Below are 15216 nucleotides of genomic sequence, written 5' to 3'. Positions count from 1 at the left end.
TTTTGCAAATCGGACAGTGTTTGGTCTTTTTTGTAAACAGAGGCTTGGCCTCGTGGCTTCCAAGCCCACAATTGCTAGGTGGCTGGAGAAGGCTATCACGTTAGCTTATTTGCTTGCAGGGAAGCAGACTCCAGCAGCTTCTGGGCAGGGACTACCTTACTGTCTCAGTGGATATTTGCAAGGTGGCAACATGGTTGATGCATGCATACCACCACCAATTACTACGGGGTGGACATTGCAGTATGCTTGGAAGACAGTTTTGGGGCTTTGGCCCTCTGGGTAGAGGTGCCAGGATCCCACCCACTCTAGGGATTGCTTTTGAACATCCCACAGACTCTGGAATAGTGGGAAGTTATGTAATAGAAGAAATAAAGCCTTACCTGATTTTCTTTTAGTCATTTCCACTATTCCAGAGACCTGCCCATGGTTTCTAAGATGTTTAGTCATGCAAAGTAATGGGTCAACGGCTGTCAAGTTGCATGGTTTCCTAATTTCTTCCATGAGTTTCCCACTATTCCAGAACCTGTGGGCTGTTCAAAAGCAATCCCTAGAGTGGGTGGGATCCTGGCACTGCTGCCTAGAGGACCACAGTCCCAAAACCGGTTTCCAAGTTGCAGGTGGTTCAGTTCTGAGTTTCTCCTTACTGCTTGTCTACATAAATGCTGAGGAACTGGACTGGATGTCGAGGGATTTCTTGGTTCAGTTTTCAGTTGCTCTTTCCACCTTCTGGTTGATGGACCCAACTATCCCACAGGATCTGGAATAGTGGGAAGGACTAATGGAATGAGAATTCAGGTAAGACCTAACTTCTCAATTGTGTTGCCACCTCAGGTGAAGGGAAGTAAGAAGCTAAACACTTCACAGTAGAGGGAAGGAAGAGTGGCTGCCCCGTTAACATATGTACTTTCTGTAGCTCCCCAGGGTTATGTTCTTTGGCTTAGGAGGCAGCAGTGCCCATCATGGGCTGTCCATGACTTGACTCAACCAGAGTGGTTTGTTTTTTTTTTTGCAGCAGCTGGAAAGCCTCAGCTGGGAACGGAGTGGCCAGAGCGTTGTGAGCTCACACAGTGATGGCATGTACATGGTGTGGTCTGTTAGTGAGAGCTGTCCCACGTCGTCTCAGCCAGGCATGTCTAAAGTCCCATATGGTGAGTCCAGACAGAGTGATGGAAGCCACTATCCACTGTACACCTGAGTCTCTGGCCTCATTTTGTAGACATCAATTAGAAACACAGTTATACAGAGATAATAGTACACTGATGACACGGCCACGGACTTGGGGTCTTGGCGTTCCCCCCACTTTCTTTATGAAATTGTATGCCTTTAATGATTGTTTTTCTCTTAAATCATGAATTACTGCAGTATAGCCTTTTGTCCTTGAATTCCATTCTTTGCAATGTGATTTACCTTTAAGGGGAAAGTGGTTGCGTTTTCAAGTGTTCTTGTAGATCGGCCCACAATTTTGTGGAGGCTGTTAAGAGTCCTTTATAAAACTGATGCACTCTAGATTAGGAATCCTCTCATCACAAGAGATTGTATGAGTATCTTCAGATTCCTCTACTACAGTGCCTTTTGGGATCATTCATTCATCTTATGAGGGAATAGTGTGTGGAACTTAATTTGACGGAGGAATTTTGTTGACCTAAAGTTGGCTTTAGTATTGCTACTAAACTTGCCTCAAGAGCATCAGACCCTGGGCTGGGGATGCACAGGGCTTGGTTGTATTTTATATCCCTCCTCCACCCCTCCTTCTCCTCCTTGGAAGGGCTTTGCCAGGTTTTGCTGCTTATGAGGATAGTTTGGGGAGTTGTTTGAGCTCTAGTTCTGCCAAACACTACAAGGATAATTTAGAGCTGGCGGAAGAACTGTTCAGTCTCGTGCAACACGATAGCTAAGTTGTTGGCTGTACTTTCGAAAGGTTAAGATATGGGTCAGGAAATTTTTTTTTTTTTTTTACTTTGATTTCTCAGATACTTCAGAAATGAGGTTTTTTCAGATGTGCACTAGGGGGCTGGTGATAAACTGAAGTCCCAGTTGGATGCATTCATGTGGAGGAACATGGTGGCCATATCAGTGGAAACGGATGGTTTTGGCTGGTATCCCTGCTACATTCTAGATCCATTTGGGCTACAGCTGTTATCTGGGTGATCAATCGTGGTTTCTTCTTAAAGCTTGGATTCTGACCTAAATGTGGGTAGCAGTTGAATCCATTTCCTTAAAGCTTGGATTCTGACCTAAATGTGGGTAGCAGTTGAATCCATTTCCTTAAAGCTTGGATTCTGACCTAAATGTGGGTAGCAGCTGAATCCATTTCCTTAAATGTTAACTTCTTGACCAAGGTTATGAACAAACCACTACAGTTTTGATCTCTGTAGGTCAATATTGTCTTGTACCACATTAACACAGGCTCCTTGAGCCTGGTCCTTGAGGGTTGCAGCCTGGTCTGGTTTTCAGGTGTTCCACTGTGAATATGCGTAAGATTTGCATTCACTGACTCCATTTTATATAAATAGAACTTGAGCATTTTCATTTTGGAAGACCTGAAAGAATGGTGGCCTTTGGAGCAAGTTTGGGAATTCCCACATTAAACATGTCCCTAGCTGTACGCAGAACATTACCTTATCTTGTTTCACTTTTGCTGGAGAATTGTCAGAATGGGAGAAGGGAATGTCCAGGGTGCTGTGGTAGTGTTGCTTTTAATATGGTGAAAGCTCCTTTATACTGAAACCATATTAAGTGGTGGTGAACTGGAGGGGTTTTGTTTTGTTTTTTAGGTCCATTCCCTTGCAAAGCTATCAACAAAATCCAGTGGAGAACATGCAGCTCTGGGTATGTATGTTGAGCTTGGTATAGCTAGTCATATGGATACACCTACCTGTGTACTCTTGGCTTGTGATTGTGGTCTTATGATCTTGCTTTTCATTAAATAACTTCCTTACCTGACCTTATGGGCAAGCTCTATAAAATGAGTGGAGTTGAACAGGTAGATGCGAAGCGTCTGTTCACGCTTTCCAAAAATACTAGGACTAGGGGGCATGCGATGAAGCTACAATGTAGTAAATTTAATACGAATCGGAGAAAATGTTTCTTCACTCAATGTGCAATTAAACTCTGGAATTTGTTGCCAGAGAATGTGGTAAAAGGCGGTTAGCTTAGCAGACTTTTAAAAAAGGTTTGGACGGCTTCCTAAAGGAAAAGTCCATAGACAGTTATTAAATGTACTTGGGGAAAATCCTCTATTTCTGGGATAAGCAGTATAAAATATTTTGTACTTTTTTGGGGATCTTGCCAGGTATATGTGATCTGGATTGGCCACTGTTGGAAACAGGATGCTGGGCTTGATGGACCTTTGGTCTTCCCAGTATGGCAACACTTATGCACTTAATTTATGTCCAAAGACAATTTGATTTGCAGTACATAATTCCATTCACTTAACACCCACTTGAAGTTTGCAGCATATACTGACTGGTTTTAATCGTCTTGCATTCTGTAGCCATTCCGTGTCTCATGTAGATAATGTTCAGTGTTATTAAATGCTTTTTTTCCTCCGGGGTTGCATCTGTTTTAACGCTGTGCAGCAGGTGGTGCCCTTGATTCTGCTGCATGTAACTTTTTTGCATGCAGCTCTGAATCCATTACCTAATATTAGGTGAGTGGTGAAGTCTTCCCCCAGTTGCTTAAGGATAAATTCTCTTCCTTGCCCCCAAGCTTCCTGAAATTAAGTTTCTGTTCTTGTGCCCAGGAACCACTTCATCGTGTTCAGTGGAGGAATGCCACGGGCCAGCTACGGTGACCGGCACTGTGTGACCGTACTGCAGGGGAAAAGTCTAGTGACCCTGGATTTCACCTCTCGTGTCATTGACTTCTTTACAGTGTACAGCACTGAAGTAGAGGAGGGTAAACCAACCTGCTGTTACCTTTTATGTTTCAACATTTTTATTGAAGACCATACAAATTACAATACACAATACAATACACAAAAGGCAGACATAGTCTGTGTCCAATGAAATACAAATGTTTTAAACAGTCTTCAAACTTTTATCCATTTCCCCCTCCCCCACCCCTCCTATCAGTGTTATATTTCAACATTTTCATGAATATATATCACATACATGTTAGTATCAAACTATCCCAGCCTCCCCCTCCCCCCCTTTTTGATTACACTATCCAGCTTATAATTGAAAGTAATTGTCGGCTATTTCCTGACAAATCGGGATATGGCCGGCGATTTCGCAAAAGCGGCGAAAAGCATATATTCGAAAGCTACATTTGTGATAGCTTCGCCGCTTTCCCTTTGTCTCGCCAGCGAAAGTTCAAAGGGGCGTGTTGGCGGCGAAGCGAAGGCGGGACATGGGCAGGCTTGGGCGTGACTACCAGATGGCCGGCTTTCACGGATAATGGAAAAATAAAACCCGGCGATAAGCAGTATTTCGCCCGCTTTACTTGGTCTTTTATTTTCACGACCAAGCCTCAAAAAGGTGCCCCAACTGACCAGATGACCACGGAGGGAATGGGGGATGACCTCCCCTTACTCCCCCAGTGGTCGCCAACCCCCTCCCACACTAAAATTATTAAAATACAAACCTTTTTTGCCAGCCTCAAATGTCATACCCAGCACCCAGACAGCCGTATGCAGGTCCCTGGAACAGTTGTTGGTTGCAGTGGACTGCAGAAAGGCAGAGCCAGGCCCATCCCCCCCCCCTACCTGTTGCACGTGTGGTGGGTAATGTTGAGCCCTCCCAAAACCCACTGTACCCACATGTGGGTGCCCCCCTTCAGCCCTTAGGGCTAGGGTAATGGTGCACACTTGTGGGCAGTGGGTTTTGGGGGGGATTTGGGGGACTCAGCAAACAAGGGAAGGGTGCTATGCACCTGGAAGCTAATTTGGTTGTTTATAAAAGATGTTTGAAGTGCCCCCTAGGGTGCCCGGTTGGTGTCCTGGCATGTGAGGGGGACCATTGCACTACAAATGCTGGCTCCTCCCATGGCCAAATGCCTTGGATTTCGCCGGGTTTGAGATCGCCGGCAGTTTTTTCCATTATTGCGGAAAAACAAAAGTGGCGATCTCAAACCCGGCGAAATCCAAGGCATTTCGCCGGCCCACACCGTATTATCGAAAAAAAAGATGGCCGGCCATCTTTTTTGAAAATACGGTTCCGGCCAGCTGTTGCGCCGCCGCCAAAATAGATCGCCGGCGACGTTCGATTATTCCCCTCTATGTGAGCTACAATACAAGGATAGTCATTTCAGCTTCGGTCATTCATAACTTGTTAAGAATGAGGCTTCTGCCACATTGTGTGAGTCTAGTTAGAAAGGGTCCCCAAATCTTGAGGAATCGAGCTTTACATTTACAGGAACCTTTGGCCTCCTGCGCTTCCCAAGTCAGTAATTGATGTACTTTGATTGCGCCAGTGCCAGAACTCAGGGGTTTCCGGCGAGGTCCATGACTGCAAAATACACTTCCTCGCTATCAAACAAAATTTACGACACAGTAGTATTTCATCCGCTTTCAATCTTTTACCTTTTAAGAATAAAGCACCACTGTTCATTCTGGTTCTGCCATTTAGGTTCGTTGACACTTTTTGGTCGCTTTTTTTTTTTTTTTTTCTAGAGTTTGATAACCCAAGTGCCCTGGTGGTGTTGGTGGAAGAAGAGCTGGTGGTAATTGACCTGCAGACCCCTGGGTGGCCCACAATCCCTGCCCCATACTTGGCTCCCCTCCATTCCTCTGCAATAACCTGTTCATATCACATCTCCAATGTGCCTTTGAAATTATGGGAGAGGATAATTAGTGCTGGGGAGCAGCAGAATCCGCAGCTCTCCTCTGTGGTAAGGAAGGTGTTAATCTTTTTTTTTTTTTTTTTTTTTTTTCTTTAGTAATGCTAAGTTAGCATAAGCTCATGAACACATGTGCCATGATGCATATACTTGGACTCTCTTGTTGGCCTTGTGGGTTTTGAGTTACTTGATTTTTATTTTATTTCCATTATTTGAATGGTTTTACAGACAAGTGGATTAACCCTCAGTTTTGCGGCTTTTTGAATCTAGTGCATCAAGACTTCAATATGTACCTGTGCAGGGCTTTTTTTGAGGGGGTACTTGGGGGTACTGGCACCTTTTCCACTGTCTGCTAAACTTGACCCATGGTTCTCGTATTTTAATGAAAGAGCTCAGGTTCTACATACAAATTCTGCCTTGTCATAGATTCTATGACTGGTTGCAGGGGTCCTGGCTATTGTAGGGCGGGTCCCTCAATGATCACTCCACCCCTGAAGGGTGGCCTGGCATTTGAGTACTGCCACCTTTTTTGCTAGACAAAATGCGCTGTACCTATGGACAAGTGGACTAAGTTAAAAGCCAATCAACTTTGCTGATTTCTTGCATGTGATTGAATGGGTTATCCCTATTGGCCAGGGGCTGGCCCACTTGTCTGTAAGACCAGTTAACACGGGTATACAGTTTTATAGTAAAAATGTGATGCTATCAGTATGTACATTACTTTGACTTTTTTTTTTTTTTTAAACAGTGGCGTATATCAAGTTTAACGAATCATTGAGTAGAATCAATAAATTGAGAGAGAGAGCTGTATCTGTTGACACTCTAGGTGATGCATAGATGGGGTGGATATAGAGCTACAGTGGGACCTTCTAGAGGTGAAAGAGCTCCTGTGCGGAGTTATTCCTGTTTAATGCTTCTCTCCACATACTAGAACCAAGACTATTAACTGCTACACTGAAATAGCTAACAGCAATTCGACCACACATATATAGCCATATATTTCTTTTCTTTTTTTTTTGTGTGTGTGCGCTATTACCTATCAAAAGTACTGCTACAACTTATCTCTAAACGTTTTTTTCGGCATTCACACTGAGTCCTCGCTTACCTCTCTCCAGGTACCACAGCCGCTATGGTCTCCGACTGCCTTCCCCCTGAAAACGCCCCATATACAGCAGTTAAATGTAATTTTATTTTATTTATTTTTGCTCATGGTTAGCTGTTGCTTTATTTTCTGTGTCCACTCTAGGGTGAGGTCTTGGTTCAGAAGTGGCCAATCAATGGAGGAAGAAACATTGCTGAGGAGCCTACACAACGAGGGTTGCTTTTGACAGGGTGAGTTAGCTTTTTGGTTTTGGCAGTTCCAAAACAGTGTCACGTTGTATCTTGAAATGCAAGTGGTAGACAGATTCTCCTATGGTTCTCTATAGGTTTTAATAGATCCCCTATAATTTAGTTTCTGGCTGGGCTGATGTGTGCTTTTGCTTAATTTATCATATCTAACATAGTAACTTGGACTGGCACAGTCCATCCAGTCTGCCTAGTCAGATATTGCAACACGTGCTATGACGTATGTATTGATCTTGATTTACACCAATAGTTTTTGCCCTGAAAATGGCAAGGACAGAAGTCTGCCTGGCACTGGACATAGTCTCCTGTGGACATAGCCCACTCCCAGCACATCTAGTTATGCCATAAATGGGGCACAGACTTTAGAAATCTGCCCAGCTTTGGCCTGATTTCCCAATTACTGGGGTTACCATCTAAGCACTGCTAAGTTGTTTTGCTTCCATTCTCGTTCGATACAGGGGCGTAGCCAGACACCCAATTTTGGGTGGGCCTGGGCCCAAGATGGGTGGGCAGAAGAACTCTGCCTTGTCCCACAAGTGATTTGGTCTTTCCCTCTCTCGTCTGCATACCATATGGTCTCTCAAACATCCCCCCCCCCCCCCGCATACCTTTTAAATAGCAGATTTTCACCGGCAGCAACTAAAAGAAACTGCTCATGTTGGCCCCACAGCATGTCAGTCACTGCGTGCTGTAGGCGAATATCTGCTATTTACAAGGTATGAAGGAGGGACAGTTGTTGGGAGTTTTCGGCTGGTGGGACTTGGGAAGAATCCCTGGCAGCCACATCATAGGTGTGCTGCTACTGGGTGGGCCCGAGCCCAAAGTGGGTGGGCCTGGGCCCACGTAGGCCCACCCTTGGCTATGCCACTGGTTCGATATTACAATCCTCTAGTTATCTGTATCAATCTTCTTTGGGATTTGAAATGGATGTCTTAGGCAGTACATGTGCTTTGAGTATAGCATTGGTCGAGAGCAGCAGTGTTGTGGGTGAGGCCGGGGAAGTGGCAGCTCATGCATAGTATTTCCCAGCACGTACATGCATGTACTCCCCTGTAATTAGCCTGTGATCACAAAGACCTGTAGTGCTGGGGATTGAAATTGTTCACTTGGCCAGAATACAGTGGCAGCCAAAAAAGCAAACAGAAATTATTAGGAAATGGATGGAAAATAAGACTATTATTCCTCTGTCACTCCATGGTGCAACCTCATCTTGACTATTGCATGCATTTCTGGTCACCACCATATCTCATAGCTGAATTAGAACAGGTTCAAAGAAGGGGTGACCAAAATGATTAAGGGGATGGACGTACTCGTATGAGGAAATACTTAAGAGGTTAGGGACTCTTCAGCTTGGAAAAGAGATGGCTGAGGGGGGGGATATGATAGAGGTCTACAAAATACTGAGTAGTGTAGAGCAAGTAAATGTAAGTTAACAAAAAAAAAAAATCTTAAGACTAGGGCACTTAAGGAAGTTACATGGTACTAGTTTTAAAACGGGAGGAAACTTTTTTTTTTTTTTCCACTCCATGAATAACATGTCAAGAACCTATCTGAGTTTGAGAGGCTTGGACAAGCTCCTGGAGGAAAAGTCCATAGTCTGCTATTGAGAGAGATGAGGGAAGCCACTGCTTGTCCTGGGATCGGTATTATGGAATCTTTTTACTCCTGGGGATTCTGCCATGTACTTGTGACTTTGGTCACTTTTGGAAGCAGTATACTGGACTAGATGAACAATTGGTCTGATCCAGTGTGACTGTTCTTTGTGCCTCAGATCAGGATCTGATTAGAACTGGGTCATGTGGATGATCATCAGTTGGATTACAAGATTCACTAGCAGGGAAGGGAGGGTGGGGGGGGGGGGGGGGAATTCAAGACATTAGTTAACATTCAGTTGTTGCCATAATTGTATGATGTGTGATGGTTATTTGAATTTAAAACTTTAATAAAAATAATTGGGGGAAAAAAAAACTGGTTCATGTGAACCATCCTTCTGTAACACCTGCAACAAGAGGATGAGGAATCCCTTCCACCCCAGGTAACATAGTAGATGACGGCAGAAAAAGACCCGCACGGTCTATCCGGTCTGCCCAACAAGATAAACTCATATGTGTATACCTTACCTTGATTTGTACCTGCCTTTCTCAGGGCACAGACCGTATAAGTCTGCCCAGCACTATCCCCTCCTCCCAACCACCAGCCCCGCCTCCCACCACCGGCTCTGGCAGAGACCGTATAAGTCTGCCCAGCAGTTTTTCCTGCCTCCCAACCACCTGTCCCGCCTTCCATCACCGGCTCTGGCACAGACCGTATATGTCTGCCCAGCACTATCCCCGCCTCCCAACCACCAGCCCCGCCTCCCAACCACCGGCTCTGGCACAGACCGTATAAGTCTGCCCAGCACTATCCCCGCCTCCCAACCACCAGCCCCGCCTCCCACCACCGGCTCTGGCACAGACCGTATGTCTGCCCACCACTATCTTCGCCTCCTAACCACCAACCCCTCTTCCCCCCCCCCCCCCCCCCCCCCCACCGGTGTTTGCTGATGTGGGATTAATTTGCTAAATTGACGGGCCCATTAATGTATCTGATTGGAATGATACAAGCGTCTGCCCCTACCTCTTTTATATTTGATCCTTGGGAAAGATTTTTCTCCTCAGCAGATAGGGAGGATGGTTAGAAAAACTACATTACAACTAAGGAGGCTGGGATGAAAGTACTCAACTTTACAGGAGGCTCAATTGTGAACAAACTTCTTCCGCCGTGATGAATCATTTGATCTTTCCTGTCCCAGTACAATTTGTTTACTGGTTTGAGCACTGGTCTTCCCTTTTTTTTCCACTTTCAATTTTTATTCAAAATGTTCAATATAAAACAAAGGGTAAATGACATTCAAACAAGTAGAAATTCCCCCAGCCCAATGTTTTTTCAACTTGGGGTACCCAGTGTTCAGTGGATGCCTGCTCTAATGAAAAGAAAGCAATTGTACCCTCCTCCTGTCAGTTGCCTTTAGTGATTATCACTTGACAGACATATTTTGTTTCCCTTTAGGCATGAGGATGGCACTGTGCGCTTTTGGGATGCTTCAGGTGTCGCTCTAAAGCCTCTTTACAAATTGGGGACAGCCAGCATCTTCCAGACAGATTGTGAGCATGACAGTGTGACCCAGGGCAGTGAGGAGGAATGGCCCCCCTTCCAGAAGGTACAGAATACCCCTTATGCTCCCATAACACCTGCCTCATCCTTGTTCAGATCACAGCAGGGGTAGGCTGCTGTAACATAGGCTTAAGGGTGTTTTGCCTGCAGTTAGCATGTGGCTCCTGCAGGGGGTGGGGTTGGTGTAGCCTAATCACATCAGGGTTCTTTATCGACTCGTGTGTCTAAAGCGGTTCTTCCCAACCCCATACATGGATCTTTACACACCAGCCCATACTGAGGTAGACAGTTTAACACTGTCCCATCTAGGCCATGCTGTGTTGCATTCATAGCTCTCAATTTAGGGAAACGATCTGTTCTTACTGATGTACTGGACAGTATAATATGGCATGTGACTGTTGCTTAGCAGGAACACGTCCCTCTGGAAGCAAGAGCATCCTCCTCAAACCTTTCCTCCTCCCCATCCCCATATTCAACATACCTGCAGTGTTACGGTGCAGATTGGGCTTTTGATTTTTCTGGGTGTCGACCTTTGACTAAATGTGTGGTGTGTTGTTTTAATGGCTAGGTTGGCTGCTTTGACCCTTACAGCGATGACCCAAGGCTGGGAATCCAGAAGATTGCCCTCTGTAAATACAGTGGCAGAATGGCCGTTGCAGGAACAGCTGGACAGGTAATGTGCTGGAAGCAGATCTGCAGGATGTGTTCAGCAGTGGAGTACAGAGGGCAGTGATCTGTTCAAATGTGATTGAGGATGTGCTGCGTCCTCATTCTTGCTTTTAGATATGTTGGGGATTTGATGGGGCATGAAGCTGATCTCGTATGCCCTCAGTATCTCTTATACTGGAAGGTTTCTTGTATTCCTGTTTAGAATATGGTAACTTGCTGTTGACCACAGAAGGGGGAGAGGGGATTACTTAATGAAATGTATATTTAGTTATGCCCAACTCAGCATGGTACATGTTTCTGCCTGGGATTTTACAGCCTACGTGCTGTAGTTTGGAAGCATCAAACCCTCACATACAGGGAACCAGGTTTCCTACTACTAGAAACCATGTTTGTCCTTTTATTCCCATTGGTAAACCATTTTTAACTTTGCATTCAGATATTCTTTTCTTTGACTCTTCGGGTCTTGTGATGCTTGGAAGGTTTCCAGGGTTAATTCTGGCTTGTGTAGTTTCCTCGTAGCTTGAAGCTTCTACACATGGCGCCTTCTCTTCCTTGCATTAGGTACTTCTCATGGAGCTGAGTGACGAGAAGTCAGATCACGTGATCAACGTTGCTACCATGGATCTCCTGCAGGACCGGGAAGGCTTCACTTGGAAAGGGCATGACCGGCTGACCCCTAAGAATGGCCCTCTCCACTTCCCCCCAGGCTTCCAGCCAATCATTCTGCTACAGTGCATGCCACCAGCAGCCGTCACGGCCGTCACACTGCACTCTGAGTGGAACCTCGTGGCCTTTGGTACCAGCCATGGCTTTGGACTCTTTGATTACCACCGGCGGAATCCTGTGCTGGCAAGGTGACTAGTAATGCTTCTTGGTGATATCTGAATATCTGAATCTTTAGGTTTTTACAGTCTACCTTTATCCAAACTTGTTTTAAGAGGATAACAAGACATACTAGACCAAGCATCCTGGGTTTAAATCAGTGTTGGGCAGACTGGATGGAATGTTCAGGTCCGTTACTATGTTACTTACCAATCTTTGTGGCTGCGACACCATAATAGCAGCCAAATAAAATTGTGACCCCCCCCCCCCCCCGAGGTGCAGAATGATACTTATGGAAAGGTGGTTTTCCTGTTTGTGAACCTATGGAGAGTCTACCCGAGTCACAGCCCCAAAAGGTGGGTTTTGTGACCCCATTTGGAATCCCAACCCACATTTTGGTAACGTCCGGTTTAAATATTGACCCGAAAGAAAAACGAAGGATGGAGAGAAGGAACAGAAGATGAAGAAATAAAGGTTTGAAATGATTCCCATTGCATCTCTGCTGCTGTTATAGCTGAACACAGGTGGGAGGGCTGAGGATGCGGTCAGACCTTGGAGGAGGGGAAGCGGGAGGGCTGAGGGGGGCGGTCAGACCTTGGAGGAGGGGACGCGGGAGGGCTGAGGGGGGCGGTCAGACCTGGGAGGAGGGGACGCGGGAGGGCTGAGGGGGCGGTCAGACCTTGGAGGAGGGGAAGCGGGAGGGCTGAGGGGGGCAGTCAGACCTTGGAGGAGGGGAAGCGGGAGGGCTGAGGGGGCGGTCAGACCTTGGAGGAGGGGAAGCGGGAGGGCTGAGGGGGGCAGTCAGACCTTGGAGGAGGGGAAGCGGGAGGGCTGAGGGGGGCAGTCAGACCTTGGAGGAGGGGAAGCGGGAGGGCTGAGGGGGGCAGTCAGACCTTGGAGGAGGGGAAGCGGGAGGGCTGAGGGGGGCGGTCAGACCTGGGAGGAGGGGACGCGGGAGGGCTGAGGGGGCGGTCAGACCTTGGAGGAGGGGAAGCGGGAGGGCTGAGGGGGGCAGTCAGACCTTGGAGGAGGGGAAGCGGGAGGGCTGAGGATGCGGTCAGACCTTGGAGGAGGGGACGCGGGAGGGCTGAGGGGGCGGTCAGACCTTGGAGGAGGGGAAGCGGGAGGGCTGAGGGGGGCAGTCAGACCTTGGAGGAGGGGACGCGGGAGGGCTGAGGGGGGGACGCGGGAGGGCTGAGGGGGCGGTCAGACCTTGGAGGAGGGGACACGGGAGGGCTGAGGGGGGGACGCGGGAGGGCTGAGGGGGGCAGTCAGACCTTGGAGGAGGGGATGCGGGAGGGCTGAGGGGGGGACGCGGGAGGGCTGAGGGGGCGGTCAGACCTTGGAGGAGGGGACACGGGAGGGCTGAGGGGGGGACGCGGGAGGGCTGAGGGGGGCAGTCAGACCTTGGAGGAGGGGATGCGGGAGGGCTGAGGGGGCGGTCAGACCTTGGAGGAGGGGAAGCGGGAGGGCTGAGGGGGCAGTCAGACCTTGGAGGAGGGGAAGCGGGAGGGCTGAGGGGGGCAGTCAGACCTTGGAGGAGGGGATGCGGGAGGGCTGAGGGGGGCAGTCAGACCTTGGAGGAGGGGACGCGGGAGGGCTGAGGGGGGCGGTCAGACCTTGGAGGAGGGGAAGCGGGAGGGCTGAGGGGGCGGTCAGACCTTGGAGGAGGGGAAGCGGGAGGGCTGAGGGGGGCGGTCAGACCTGGGAGGAGGGGAAGCGGGAGGGCTGAGGGGGCGGTCAGACCTTGGAGGAGGGGAAGCGGTAGGGCTGAGGGGGGCAGTCAGACCTTGGAGGAGGGGAAGCGGGAGGGCTGAGGGGGGCAGTCAGACCTTGGAGGAGGGGAAGCGGGAGGGCTGAGGGGGGCAGTCAGACCTTGGAGGAGGGGAAGCGGGAGGGCTGAGGGGGCGGTCAGACCTTGGAGGAGGGGATGCGGGAGGGCTGAGGGGGGGACGCGGGAGGGCTGAGGGGGCGGTCAGACCTTGGAGGAGGGGAAGAGGCAAAAGCATGCGAGTTATTAGCATGGATTTACAGGAGAGAGTCTCCCTCCCACTCCCAACCCCAAAACAAAGCGGGCATAGAGGGAGTAATTCTATAATTGGGTACCTGGTAGAAGCTTATTCTGTAAAGCAGGGGTCCACAACCCAGCCTGGTTCTGAGGATTCCCACAGTTAATATGTACGACATCTATTTGCATTCACTGCTTCCATTTGCATGTACATGGATCTCGTACCTAGTCATTGTGGAAATTGTGAAAACTAGGCTATAAACATTGAGGTGCCTACTTTCCCTTTTACACACCTGAGTGAGGCACAAGCACTTGGAGCTGGGGTGTTTTCGCCTAAGCACTTTTCATATGCATGTAACTAAGTATAACCCGTAAATTACAATGCAAGTCCCACCCGGGATATGCACCTGTCTACAGGATAGCATTTAAGGAAGAAGTTGGGCATTAACACACACTTGCCCATTGGCCAGTCAAATAAAATACACATGCAGTCAGTGTGTAACTGTTGCACATAACCTTATAGAATTACTCACTGTGCCCGTCTGCCCCTTTTCCAGTGTCGTTTTCAAAACTGCAGGCTTCATCTGTTGCTTTTAGGATTTGTTCTGGGGGCTGGTGGTCCTTGAGGAGCTGTTGCTTATGTTCCTTGGAGGTAGTTTTAGAAATGATCCCCTGGCATTGTGATACAGATGCACGCTACATCCCAACGACTCGCTGGCTATGGAAGGCCCTCTTTCCCGAGTGAAGTCCTTGAAGAAATCTCTCAGGCAGTCCTTCCGTAGGATTCGTAAGAGCAGAGTGTCCGGGAAGAAGCGTGTGACCACCAGTAGCCCGTCCAGCAAGGTAATAGCCTGAGCATGAAGACCTAGACGGATTAAGAGCCACTGAAACGATCTTGGTAAAGCAACCGTACTTTGGGGAGGGCGGTGAAGCAAGACCAGCTTTGGGGGAAAGGTGGTTAGCTGTTTTGGTTCCTATGGGGAGGAGGGGGAACAGAGTGAGAGGGGTTGGTTGCATTCTCCTGTCCCCTCTTTTGGCAGTAAGGGGAAAGTGGTGGGTACCAGTAACTGCCCCTCACCCTTGGGTACAAAAGGTATACAGAAAGGCTTCTTGCTTTCACAGGCTGAGAAGAGCAGCAGTGTAACCAGGGAGGGAGGGGGGACACTGGGGGATCAAGCCCGTTCCAAAACTTGCAGCATCCTTGAATGATTGGTGGGGATGCCCACACCCTAGCAGCTGAAGACATCTGTTCGCCTCTCCCCCCCCCCCCCTCAAGCCGTTGACTTTGCTGCTGAGGCAGCACCAGGAACGGTTCGGGCAGCCAATCTTTTCAGCTGGCAGGGCTTGGTCATCCCCACCAGCAAAGGTAAGATTTTAAATGGGGGAGAGAACAGAGAATACATAGTCCATCCCAGGGGCCCCCCAAAAATGCGCTGCTG

General features: G+C 48.2%; 1 protein-coding gene across 2 annotated transcripts in view; it reads left to right on the top strand.

Annotated features, from left to right (window-relative positions):
• Positions 1-15216, top strand: part of LLGL1 (LLGL scribble cell polarity complex component 1) — a 110526-nt gene that overhangs the window by 80520 nt on the left and 14790 nt on the right. For both annotated transcript variants that reach the window (XM_030211773.1, XM_030211772.1), the window contains exons 7-15: positions 1013-1148; positions 2775-2829; positions 3743-3897; positions 5612-5829; positions 7025-7110; positions 10174-10324; positions 10847-10951; positions 11509-11801; positions 14467-14620. In XM_030211773.1, coding sequence (XP_030067633.1) covers positions 1013-1148; positions 2775-2829; positions 3743-3897; positions 5612-5829; positions 7025-7110; positions 10174-10324; positions 10847-10951; positions 11509-11801; positions 14467-14620 — 1353 coding nt within the window. The remainder of the gene's footprint in view (positions 1-1012; positions 1149-2774; positions 2830-3742; positions 3898-5611; positions 5830-7024; positions 7111-10173; positions 10325-10846; positions 10952-11508; positions 11802-14466; positions 14621-15216) is intronic.

This window comes from Microcaecilia unicolor, chromosome 8 (assembly GCF_901765095.1).
Source record: "Microcaecilia unicolor chromosome 8, aMicUni1.1, whole genome shotgun sequence".
NCBI lineage: Eukaryota > Metazoa > Chordata > Amphibia > Gymnophiona > Siphonopidae > Microcaecilia > Microcaecilia unicolor.
The sequence above is the reverse complement of the archived record's forward strand: the minus strand, read 5'-3'. Positions and strand labels throughout refer to the sequence as shown.